General features: G+C 41.1%; 1 protein-coding gene across 1 annotated transcript in view; it reads right to left on the bottom strand.

Moving 5' to 3' along the window:
* OSTM1 (osteoclastogenesis associated transmembrane protein 1) overlaps window positions 1-12,617 on the bottom strand; it is a 37,134-nt gene extending 24,517 nt beyond the window's left edge. The window contains exon 1 of the mRNA XM_061207182.1: window positions 12,147-12,617. Within this exon, the coding sequence (XP_061063165.1) occupies window positions 12,147-12,542 (396 nt within the window). The 5' untranslated portion in view covers window positions 12,543-12,617. The remainder of the gene's footprint in view (window positions 1-12,146) is intronic.
* Between the last annotated feature and the right edge of the window lie 669 nt (window positions 12,618-13,286).

Below are 13,286 nucleotides of genomic sequence, written 5' to 3'. Positions count from 1 at the left end.
AAAAATTCTGGAAAGCTATTCACCAAAATGTACCAGTAGTTATCTCTGAATAATGGAAATAGAGCGATTTTCATTTTCTTTTTTGCCTCTTTTACACTGTCTAAATTTTTCTACAACGAACATATATTATTTACACATTTTTAAAAACCTGGTGGGTAAATGATCACAAAACATTGTTTCATCTTCTGGGCATTTTTTGGCTCAAAATCTTAAAATCCACAAGAAAATGTGATACATCTAGTTTGTACCGAAATAGTTTGTACCCAGATAGAAGAACATGCTTTCCACAGATCGTTTTAATAATGAAACTCACACTATGCAAATAATAAATTCAAGTTCCTAAATTATTGGATCCTTATCTATTTCCTTTCCCTTTTGCCCCAAGCAAGGAACTAAGTCCTGCTGACTCTTCATTCTTTCAAAGTTATTTAACTCCTACTATTTACCAGGCACTATAAGAATCTTGGAGTTCTGAGTATACAAAGAGTATAAAGGAATGCCATCAACACTGGGTCTTCAGAACCTCCCCAGAGACATACAGATAAGGAATTAAATAGTGTCATTAGTAATAAAAGAGAGAATATGTTGACTCTAGAAAAGAACTGATCAGCCATGTGGGATAAGAAAAGAGGGAAGGAGGGCTTAACAGCAGAATTCTTGTTTTAAAATATCTCTGAAGATCATTTTGGGATGATTACCCTTTCTGTGGCTTAGTTTTGTTGTCTCATTAAAACATGCAGCCAAATGAATGCTTGCCTTTAAAATAGTAAATTGAACAAAACATTTTAAAAAGCTCTTTTCTTGGAATTGCTTTCAGAGCAATATCAGCTATAGAAGAAGATTTCATAAAAGATGAAACAATGTTTTGTGATAATTTACCCACCAGATTAAAGTAGAGCATGGTCTAAAGAGTCAGAAAAACCTGGATTACTAGCTGGTAATCTTGGACAGCTGAGGTAAACTCTCTGAGGCTCAGTTTCATGATCATGAGTCCTACAGGTACAGTATTAAATGAAATACCATACGTTAATCACTTAGCACAATGTCTGGCACCTAGTATGTAACTGATATATGCTATTTCACCTAGCGACCTGTTGCCAACAAGAAGTGCTCTAAGTGGGTGTGACTGGCTAAGTATAACCAGTTACTTAAGTAGAGTCTTCATAAGTGGATGATTGGATATTTTAAAAATCAATACAGATACAAACTAAGGGCCTGAACCAAGACGGCGGAGTAGAAGGACATGCTCTCACTCCCTCTTGTGAGAACACCAGAATCACAACTAGCTGCTGGACAATCATCGACAGAAAGACACTGGAACTCACCAAAAAAGATACCCCACATCCAAACACAAAGGAGAAGCCACAATGAGACAGTAGGAGGGGCACAATCACAGCAAAATCAAATCCCATAACTGCTGGGTGGGTGACTCACAGACTGGAGAACACTTATACTACAGAAGTCCACCCACTGGAGTGAAGGTTCTGAGCCCCACGTCAGGCTTCCCAACCTGGGGGTCTGGCAACGGGAGGAGGAATTCCTAGAGAATCAGACTTTGAAGGCTAGTGGGATCTGATTGTACGACTTTGACAGGACTGGGGGAAACAGAGACTCCACTCTTGGAGGGCACACACAAAGCAGTGCACGCATCGGGACCCAGGGGAAGGAGCAGTGAACCCAGGGGAGACTGAACCAGACCTACCTGCTAGTGTTGGAGGGTCTCCTGCAGAGGCAGGGGGTGGCTGTGGATCACCGTGGGGACAAGGACACTGGCAGCAGAAGTTCTGGGAAGTATTCCTTGGCGTGAGCCCTCCCAGAGTCGGCCATTAGCCCCACCAAAGAGCCCAGGTAGGCTCCAGTGTTGGGTTGCCTCAGGCAAAACAACCAACAGGGAGGGAACCCAGTCCCACCCATCAGCAGCCAAGTGGATTAAAGTTTTACTGAGCTCTGCGCACCAGAGCAACACCCAGCTCTACCCACCACCAGTCCCTCCCATCAGGAAACCTGCACAAGCCTCTTAGATAGCCTCATCCACCAGAGGGCAGACAGCAGAAGCAAGAAGAACTACAATTCTGCAGCCTGTAGAACAAAAACCACATTCACAGAAAGATAGACAGGAGGAAAAGGAAGAGGGCTATGTACCAGATAAAGGAACAAGATAAAACCCCCAAAAACAACTAAACGAGGTGGGGATAGGCAACCTTCCAGAAAAAGAATTCAGAATAATGATAGTGAAGATGATCCAGGACCTCGGAAAAACAACGGAGGCAAAGATCGAGAAGATGCAAGAAATGTTTAACAAAGACGTAGAAGAATTAAAGAACAAACAAACAGAGATGAACAATACAATAACTGAAATGAAAACTACACTAGACGGAATCAATAGCAGAATAACTGAGGCAGAAGAACGGATAAGTGACCTGGAAGATAGAATGGTGGAATTCACTGCTGTGGAACAGAATAAAGAAAAAAGAATGAAAAGAAATGAAGACAGCCTAAGAGACCTCTGGGACAACATTAAACGCAATAACATTCACATTATAGGGGTCCCAGAAGGAAAAGAGAGAGAGAAAGGACCTGAGAAAATATTTGAACAGATTATAGTAGAAAACTTCCCTAATATGGTAAAGGAAATAGCCACCCAAGTCCAGGAAGCGCAGCGAGTCCCATACAGGATAAACCCAAGGAGAAACATGCCAAGACACATGGTAATCAAACTGGCAAAAATTAAAGACAAAGAAAAATTATTGAAAGCAGCAAGGGAAAAACAACAAATAACATACAAGGGAACTCCCATAAGGGTAACAGCTGATTTCTCAGCAGAAACTCTACAAGCCAGAAGGGAGTGGCATGATATACTTAAAGTGATAAAAGGGAAGAACCTACAACCAAGATTACTCTATCCAGCAAGGATCTCATTCAGATTCGAGGGAGAAATCAAAAGCTTTACAGACAAGCAAAAGCTAAGAGAATTCAGCACCACCAAACCAGCTCTACAACAAATGCTAAAGGAACTTCTCTAAGTGGGAAACACAAGACAAGAAAAGGACCTACAAAAACAAACCCAAAACAATTAAGAAAATGGTCAGAGGAACATACATATCGATAATTACCTTAAACGTGAATGGACTAAATGCTCCAAGCAAAAGACACAGGCTTGCTGAATGGATACAAAAACAAGACCCATATATATGCTGTCTACAAGAGACCCACTTCAGACCTAGGGACACATACAGACTGAAAGTGACAGGATGGAAAAAGATATTCCATGCAAATGGAAATCAAAAGAAAGCTGGGGTAGCAATACTCATATCAGATAAAATAGACTTTAAAATAAAGAATGTTACAAGAGACAAGGAAGGACACTACATAATGATCAAGGGATCAATCCAAGAAGAAGATATAACAATTATAAATATATATGCACCCAACATAGGAGCACATCAATACATAAGGCAACTGCTAACAGCTGTAAAAGAGGAAATGGACAGTAACACAATAATAGTGGGGGACTTTAACACCCCACTTACACCAATGGACAGATCATCCAAAATGAAAATAAATAAGGAAACAGAAGCTTTAAACGACACAATAGACCAGATAGATTTAATTGATATTTATAGGACATTCCATCCAAAAACAGCAGATTACACTTTCTTCTCAAGCGCGCACGGAACATTCTCCAGGATAGATCACATCATAGGTCACAAATCAAGCCTCAGTAAATTTAAGAAAATTGAAATCATATCAAACATCTTTTCTGACCACAACGCTATGAGATTAGAAATGAATTACAGGGGAAAAAACATAAAAAACACAAACACATGGAGGATAAACACTACGTTACTAAATAACCAAGAGATCACTGAAGAAATCAAAGAGGAAATCAAAAAATACCTAGAGACAAATGACAATGAAAACACGACGATCCAAAACCTATGGGACACAGCAAAGGCAGTTCTAAGAGGGAAGTTTATAGCAATACAAGCCTACCTCAAGAAACAAGAAAAATCTCAAATAAACAATCTAACCTTACACCTAAAGGAACTAGAGAAAGAAGAACAAACAAAACCCAAAGTTAGCAGAGGGAAAGAAATCATAAAGATCAGAGCAGAAATAAATGAAATAGAAACAAAGAAAACAATAGCAAAGATCAATAAAACTAAAAGCTGGTTCTTTGAGAAGATAAACAAAATTCATAAACCATTAGCCAGACTCATCAACAAAAAGAGGGAGAGGACTCAAATCAATAAAATTAGAAATGAAAAAGGAGAAGTTACAACGGACACTGCAGAAATACAAAGCATCCTAAGAGACTACTACAAGCAACTCTATGCCAATAAAATGGACAACCTGGAAGAAATGGACAAATTCTTAGAAAGGTATAACCTTCCAAGACTGAACCAGGAAGAAACAGAATATATGAACAGACCAATCACAAGTAATGAAATTGAAACTGTGATTAAAAATCTTCCAACAAACAAAAGTCCAGGACCAGATGGCTTCACAGGTGAATTCTATCAAACATTTAGAGAAGAGCTAATACCCATCCTTCTCAAACTCTTCCAAAAAATTGTGGAGGAAGGAACACTCCCAAACTCATTCTATGAGGCCACCATCACCCTGATACCAAAACCAGACAAAGATACTATAAAAAAAGAAAATTACAGACCAATATCACTGATGAATACAGATGCAAAAAGCCTTAACAAAATACTAGTAAACAGAATCCAACAACACATTAAAAGGATCATACACCATGATCAAGTGGGATTTCTCCCAGGGATGCAAGGATTATTCAACATACACAAATCAATCAATGTGATACACCATATTAACAAATTGAAGAATAAAAACCATATGATCATCTCAATAGATGCAGAAAAAGCTTTTGACAAAATTCAACACCCATTTATGATAAAAACTCTCCAGAAAGTGGGCATAGAGGGAACCTACCTCAACATAATAAAGGCCATATATGACAAACCCACAGCAAACATCATTCTCAATGGTGAAAAACTGAAAGCATTTCCTCTAAGATCAGGAACGAGACAAGGATGTCCACTCTCACCACTATTATTCAACATAGTTTTGGCAGTCCTAGTCTCGGCAATCAGAGAAGAAAAAGAAATAAAAGGAATACAAATTAGAAAAGAAGAAGTAAAACTGTCACTGTTTGCAGATGACATGATACTATACATAGAGAATCCTAAAGATGCCACCAGAAAACTATTAGAGCTAATCAATGAATTTACTAAAGTTGCAGGATACAAAATTAATGCACAGAAATCTCTTGCATTCCTATACACTAATGATGAAGAATCTGAAAGAAAAATTAAGGAAACACTCCCATTTACCATTGCAACAAAAAGAATAAAATACCTAGGAATAAACCTACCTAGGGAGACAAAAGACCTGTATGCAGAAAACTATAAGACACTGATGAAAGAAATTACAGATGATACCAACAGATGGAGAGATATACCATGTTCTTGGATTGGAAGAATCAATATTGTGAAAATGAGTATACTACCCAAAGCAATCTACAGATTCAATGCAATCCCTATCAAATTACCAATGGCATTTTTTATGGAACTAGAACAAAAAATCTTAAAATTTGTATGGAGACACAAAAGACCCCAAATAGCCAAAGCAGTCTTGAGGGAAAAAAACGGAGCTGGAGGAATCAGACTCTCTGACTTCAGACTATACTACAAAGCTACAGTAATCAAGACAATATGGTACTGGCACAAAAACAGAAACATAGATCAATGGAACAAGATAGAAAGCCCAGAGGTAAACCCACACACCTATGGTCAACTAATCTATGACAAAGGAGGCAAGGATATACAATGGAGAAAAGACAGTGTCTTTAATAAGTGGTGCTGGGGAAAATGGACAGCTACATGTAAAAGAATGAAATTAGAACACTCCCGAACACCATACACAAAAATTAACTCAAAATGGATTAGAGACCTAAATGTAAGACCGGACACTATAAAACTCTTAGAGGAAAACATAGGAAGAACACTCTTTGACATAAATCACAGCAAGATCTTTTTTGATCCACCTCCTAGAGTAATGGAAATAAAAACAAAAATAAACAAATGGGACCTAATGAAACTTAACAGCTTTTGCACAGCAAAGGAAACCATAAACAAGACGAAAAGACAACCCTCAGAATGGGAGAAAGTATTTGCAAACGAATCAATGGACAAAGGATTAATCTCCAAAATATATAAACAGCTCATGCAGCTCAATATTACAAAAACAAACAACCCAATCCAAAAATGGGCCGAAGACCTAAATAGACATTTCTCCAAAGAAGACATACAGATGGCCAAGAAGCACATGAAAAGCTGCTCAACATCATTAATTATTAGAGAAATGCAAATCAAAACTACAATGAGGTGTCACCTCACACCAGTTAGAATGGGCATCAGAAAGTCTACAAACAATAAATGCTGGAGAGGGTGTGGAGAAAAGGGAACCCTCTTGCACTGTTGCTGGGAATGTAAACTGATACAGCCACTATGGAGAACAGTATGGAGGTTCCTTAAAAAACTAAAAATAGAATTACCATATGATCCAGCAATCCCACTACTGGGCATATACCCAGAGAAAACCATAATTCAAAAAGACACATGCACCCCAATGTTCACTGCAGCACTATTTGCAATAGCCAGGTCATGGAAGCAACCTAAATGCCCATAGACAGACCAATGGATAAAGAAAATGTGGTACATATATACAATGGAATATTACTCATGCATAAAAAGGAACGAAATTGGGTCATTTGTTGAAACGTGGATAGATCTAGAGACCGTCATACAGAGTGAAGTAAGTCAGAAAGAGAAAAACAAATATCGTATATTAACGCATATATGTGGAACCTAGAAAAATGGTACAGATGAACCGGTTTGCAGGGAAGAAATTGAGACACAGATATAGAGAACAAACGTATGGACACCAAGGGGGGAAAGCTGTGGCTGGGGGGGTGGGGGTGGTGGGATGAATTGGGAGATTGGGATTGACATGTATACACTGATATGTATAAAACTGATGACCAATAAGAACCTGCTGTATAAAGAAAAAAAAATCAATACAGAATAACCTGTATGAGTGGTCAATGTGGGGAATAGTTCAGTTGAGGAAGACATCAGTGTAGTTGGGAGAAATAAGGAGAGTTCATGGAGGAAGCAGGATTTGAACTAAGCCCTATACTAAGAAAGGGAAGAAGGTTCTAAAATGGGGTAAATAAAATGATCGAGGGGTGAAAGTAGGAATGGTTATGTAGTATTCAGGGAGTACTCAGGAGGCCAGTGGAAGGTACCTCTATGAAAGTAGAGGCAGTAGAGGGAGAAGTCAGGGCAAGGTAATGAAGGGTCTTGAGGGTTATGAGAGTCACACAGTGGGAAACCTTTTAAGATTTTTGAGGAAGATGGCATGAAAAGCAGAGTTTGGAGAGCATAGGTCTATGTCACAATATGTAGGGTGAAGCAGGAGACTAAATAGACTATTTCCATAGTTCATGTATAATGAGAAGACAGTAGCAACAGTGAGAATGGAAGGTAAGTGATGAATAATCCCAACAATGATGATGTACTTTTGAATACCTAATGGTTCTAAAAGCTCTAAATGTATAACTCACTTAATCCCTGTAACAACTCTATGAAATAGGCAGTAGTATCCTTTTGGATTCAAACCCAGCCTCTTTCACTGCATGGCCTTGGGTAAGTTACTTAATCACTCTGAGGCTCAGTTTCCTAAAGCATGATATCCACCTATATATGTCTAGGTTCCTCATCTGGACAAAAGTTCCTTTAGGATGGAAACTTTGTCTTATATCTTTGTATTCCCGACACCTAGCACATGACAAAAAACACTGGCCTTTGGTTTATATTTAGAACTTTTAATACTCAAATCTGTCACAACCACTTAGCAGAAACCTAACCACAATGAATCCAACAATCCACTTTCATCATGCCTATTTGGCAAAATGCAAACAACCAAGCAGATTATTTCCACAATAAATCCATAATCCCAAACTGTACTCCTCACTTGCCTGTCTGCTCATTCTCCCCTCTTTAACACCACTATTGCAATCTTCTCCACTCTCCCTTGAAACTCTGATATCCCTCTCACCCTCTACTCTCAAGTGAAGATCTAGCCTCCTGGTTGACAGTGAAAACAGAGACCATCAAGCTGAAACTCTGATCTGCCTACCCCTCTACACCCAACCTCTCCTTCTACCCTCCTGTTAGAGTGCAGAACGTGCCTGCCCCTGTCAAAGGCTCATCTCTCTCTCTCTCTCTCTCTCTCTCTCTCTGTGGATGCCTTAGATCTCAACTGCTCTGCCTTCTCAGGAAAACTGACCTTGTTTACTTTCCCACTGTTTCCTATATCTTCACTCTCTCTATAGGATTCTTCCTATCAGCATTTAAACATGTTCAGGTCTCTCCCATCTTAAGAAAGGAGGAAGGGAAGTAGAGACAGAGGGATGGAGGGACAAAGGAACAAAAAGAAATTAAAAGAAAATCCCTGAGTTTCAATTCCTCTTTAGTGACCTCTCTTTCTTATCTCTTCCTTATGGCCAAACTTTTAGTTGTGTAGTATCACTATTCCCACTTCCTCATCTTCCATTCACTATTTAATCTACTTTAATCTTACTCTCACCCCCAAGTGCTCCCTCAAAATGGCTCTTATGGCACCAAGAATGCCAATGTTGATAGATTCACTTCTGGTCCTCTCAGCTGGATTTGACACAAATAACCACCCCTTCCCTTTTCCCTTTTATAGGACAGCACATTCTCCTGATTTTTCTTAATCTCTCCGACTCTTCTTCCTTGGTCTCTTTCAATATTTTATCCTCTAACCAAATCTTCAACCCAGCATTTCTTATGTATTCTCACTTCTTACTCAAACTCATCATACCATGGTTTCAAACACTACTTTTAAGCTGACTACTCCCAAACCGATTATCCCCAATCCACATCTCTAGACATACATATCCAACCACATATGCAATATCTCCACCTAGATGTCTCATAAACACCTCAGAATCAGCAAGTTCAATATCAAGTTCATGATCTTCCCCCACCAAACAGGTTCCTCCCTCCATCTTACTAAATAGCAACCCTATTCACTAAGCTGCTCTTATTAAAACCCTGGAAATCATCGTTCCTTTCCTTCACATTCTATATTCAAATAACTACCAAGTTTTGTCAGTTCTACCTCCTAAATATCTCTGAAATCTATCCATTTCTCCCCGTCACAATGGCCCACATGTAGCCTAGCCACCAACATTTCTCACATCACTGCAAGAGTCTCTTAATTCATTTCCCCACACATACTCTTTCCCTACCCTCCCCAGTCCCTGTCCCCTCCATTTTCTCTCATGTAGCCATAATGACCTTTTAAAGTACAAATCGGATCATATCATTCACAGAATTAAACCCTTCAGTAATATCACACTGCTTTAAAATCAAAGACTAAAACCCTTAGTACTACCCTATAGGTAATATGACCTGGCACCTGCCCACTTCCTCAGGCTCAGATCACTAGTCTCCTCCTGGCTCACAGTGCTTTAAGTTCTTTCTAGTCCTCAAATACACCAGACTCCCATTCAGAGTCTTCACACCTGCTACTTCGTTACATGTATACATTCTCTCTCCTCCCCGACCTTCTCAAATTTTAGGTGTCAGCTTTAATCACTGACCACTTCTATCTACTCCCAGCTGATCTTGAATGCTCAAGATCAGCATTCTTGTTATATGCTTTGGTGGCATCTGGGATTTTTTTCTTTGCAACACTTATCACACCTGAATTAAATACTTACTTTTATAACAATATGTTTAATGTCTGTTTCCCCTACCAGACTACAAGCTCTGCTCATTCACAGCTATATCCCTAGTTACTACCACTACCCTGCACATAATAGGTACTCAATAATTTTTTTTTTTTAGTGAATGAGAAGCACTACATTTTCTGATCTCCAATGAAAGACATAGATTACGTTATGCTGTGTTCCAATTTTCTCCCTATATTCCTAACAATTTATTAATCTACACTAAAACTATGTTGAACACTTCTAGATACATACCTCCAATCATAGGTAATATATATATATATATACATATCTATATGTCTATCTATCTGCTTATATAAATTTTAAACAAACCAAGTATAATAAGATGAAGATTAGCAATTGAGAATTTGGGGGGCCAAAGCATCCTGGCAACCACTCTGGTGATGCTGAACAGCTCAATGAAACTACATCTCTATTCAGTTTAAATTAAAGAAGAAAGTATGACTCTAAGTAAGAGGGAATCCGTCAATTCTACTATTCAGGTTTCACAAATCACTGTATTCTTTACCTTGAGATAATAAAACTATATGGAGTCCTTGACCCAGTAATTCCAAGAGGAAGTGACTAGAAAATAGAATTCTCATCAGATAACTCTATTACAGTTAAATGAATCAGCTTGCTGTACCACAGACATAGCTTGCTAATTTCTACCTTTGATTCTTTTTCTCCTTGTTATACTCCCCTCCTCTCAATCAATCCATGGACATGGATTCATCCTAAAGAGGTGAGAAAGAATGACTCACGGTCATTCTGGCCACAGAACAATGCACCTAATTGCTTAAAACAGAATATGATGCCATATCATATCCTGCTGTAGTTGACAGGGACAAATCTTTGGTGTTTTACTTTAAAATCATGGTGAGATATACTATATATATATGTATATATATACACACATACACACACACACACACACACACACATGTATATATCCCTTGCTATACCCAGTAGAAGTATGCCTGAAAAATACTGCATGTAGGTCTACATTTACTTAAAGTACCTTGAAAAGTAGCTCTTTACAGAGACCGGCCACAGAATTTATTTAATGCAAATAAATTCCCTATTTTTGTAAAAAATACATATTTATGTCAAGTAATATCAGGCTGACAAAGTAGGATGCAACTATATATGTTTATATTTTGTCAAATCAACTATGATTTATGAAATAATTCCAACCACATTTTCATGAGACTTTTTTTCTCAGTAGAGGAACTTTCCACTCCATAATCGCAAAGTCATTTCTCCTGTTTTTCCTTTACAAGGCATATCCAGCCCATACCTCATGACTCCCGCCAGCCCTGACACTCTAATCCTTTCCTACTCTAGCCCCTATAAGGTACTTAGGAACAAGGACATGTCTCTGTGCCTGCCTTCCTTCCTTCCTTCCTCCCTCCCTGCCTTCCTTTCTTTCTTTCTCTTTCTTTCTTTTAATTAAGACCCTCACAGCACCAACCACATGACCAGAAGAGCTCTAAGAGTACCAAGAGTGGAGGGCAGATTTACCATCTTGTAAAATTTTAGTTCCCATTTACTGAGAACTGTTACTATGTGCAGTAATAGTTTTCTAAGAGTTCCTCTCACCCCCATCTTACAGATGAGACAACAGTTACAGAGAATATAAATTGCCCAGAGTACACCTCGCATAAGCAGAGAAGAACTGGTCTCCTGGCAGAATGGCTCCAGGCTGTATTAATGACTAAAATGAACTCTCATGCATTATCTCTTTTTATTTTTTTAACAGTCACATCTGGCAGCGGTTTTTCTCCATTCTACAGAGGAGGAAACTCCAAGATAGTCTCCAAGGTAATTAATACAAGGTCAGACTGCTAGAAAAGTGGTGGATCTGAAAATGCCTGGCTACAAAGCTCAAGTTCCTTACCACCAGCACACTATAGTTTCCCCACTCCACCTGGGGTTTCAGGAAAGAGTCCTTCCTGGGAACTCCAGGTGGAGATGGGAAGAAGCTGTGGCAGACTGGGGAGAAAGAGGTGAAGAAAGGTAGAGTTGGGGTGCAGAAGCCCCAAGAAAACTAGTCATACCTATCTGCAAATATGTACCAAAAGACGCCCAACAGCAGCCATGGAAGCAAAAATCCAAACCCCAAGCCCCATAATGCCACCCACTTTTCTGATGCCCCTAACTCCACAGTCCCAATCCAACCCCCTTTTCTCACAAATGGGGAAACTGAGCACCCCCCCCACCCCGAGTTAACCATCATTCCATCCTCCTCCCTTTCCAACAATCCACGCCAGAGGTCCCGGGTGTGCCTTCTACCCACCCCCACGGCTCGGCTGATGTTGTCCATCTTGCTGGCGACCTGTTGGAAGAGGGGATAGCAGGTCTGACAGAGGCGCACCGGCCGGGCGCCGCGCACTAGACACCCGGTCAGCTCTGCGCTGCTGTTGGCGAAGTCCAGCAGCAGCTCCCGGCACTCGGGATCCAAATCCGGCAAGTCTGGGGGTAGTGACAGTGGCCCCATCCTTCCGCCCTGCAGTAGAGCCAGGGACAAGTCCTCCACCTTCAGCAACTGCTCCTCCGACATGAGGTCGTGGAGGACCCGGTGGGAACTGCTGCCCAAGGAGAAGGTGCCCAGAGCCAGCCCCGACCACAGCAGCGCCACCAATAGCAGCCGCAACGATGACCTCCGCCGCGCGACTGTCCGGTCCGGGTCCATCGCGGGGTTCACGAACCCCAAGGCGCAGACCTCCACCTCTCCGCCCCTAGTCTGTGCTGCGGACAGCTGCCGCTTCCGGCTTCCTTGGGCGCAGGCCGCGAGCAGGGTCACGAGGCGCGCGCGTCACGGCCCCCGCCTCCGGCGCGCGGCGCCCCGCCCCATTGGCTGCAGAGAGCCTCTCGCGCAGCGGGCCGGCGCGTGTGCGGGAGCGCGCCCACACGGGCGGTTTCGCGCTCCCATCCTGTGCCAAGCGCCTGACCGAGGGGCGCGCGAGACCCGGGTGGCGTCGGCTGTGGAGCCCCGAGCTGAGGCTCGCCTGCCCTATGAATACAGGCGTCGGCCGCTTTGAGCCGTTAAATCTCGGGGATCTTGCCCTCGGTTGCCCACCTCTTTAGGAGTTCGCTGAGTTCTAGAAGTCTGAGGAGTTATGTGCCACAGAAAGACGGACGGCCTCCGCCGTGGGAATTACGAGTGAGTTCCCTGAGAAAGCCTGCTGGCACATGCCTTGGCAGGTTTTTTTGCTTGGTATTTCTTAGCATAATTTTCCCCCTCAAAATATTTGGAAAGAGTAATGACGTGTGTTGATTATTTTTGATAGTGGAGCCTAGCGGCTTACAAGCTTTTTTTTTTTTTTAAACTCAGCTGTGTCAGCGCTGTCCGATAGACTTCTTGAGGTGATGGAAAGATTCTGTATCTGCGCTCATACGGTAGCCACTAGCCACTTGCGGCTGTGGAGCACTCGTA

Source organism: Eubalaena glacialis, chromosome 12, assembly GCF_028564815.1.
Source record: "Eubalaena glacialis isolate mEubGla1 chromosome 12, mEubGla1.1.hap2.+ XY, whole genome shotgun sequence".
NCBI classification, from domain to species: domain Eukaryota; kingdom Metazoa; phylum Chordata; class Mammalia; order Artiodactyla; family Balaenidae; genus Eubalaena; species Eubalaena glacialis.
The sequence above is the reverse complement of the archived record's forward strand: the minus strand, read 5'-3'. Positions and strand labels throughout refer to the sequence as shown.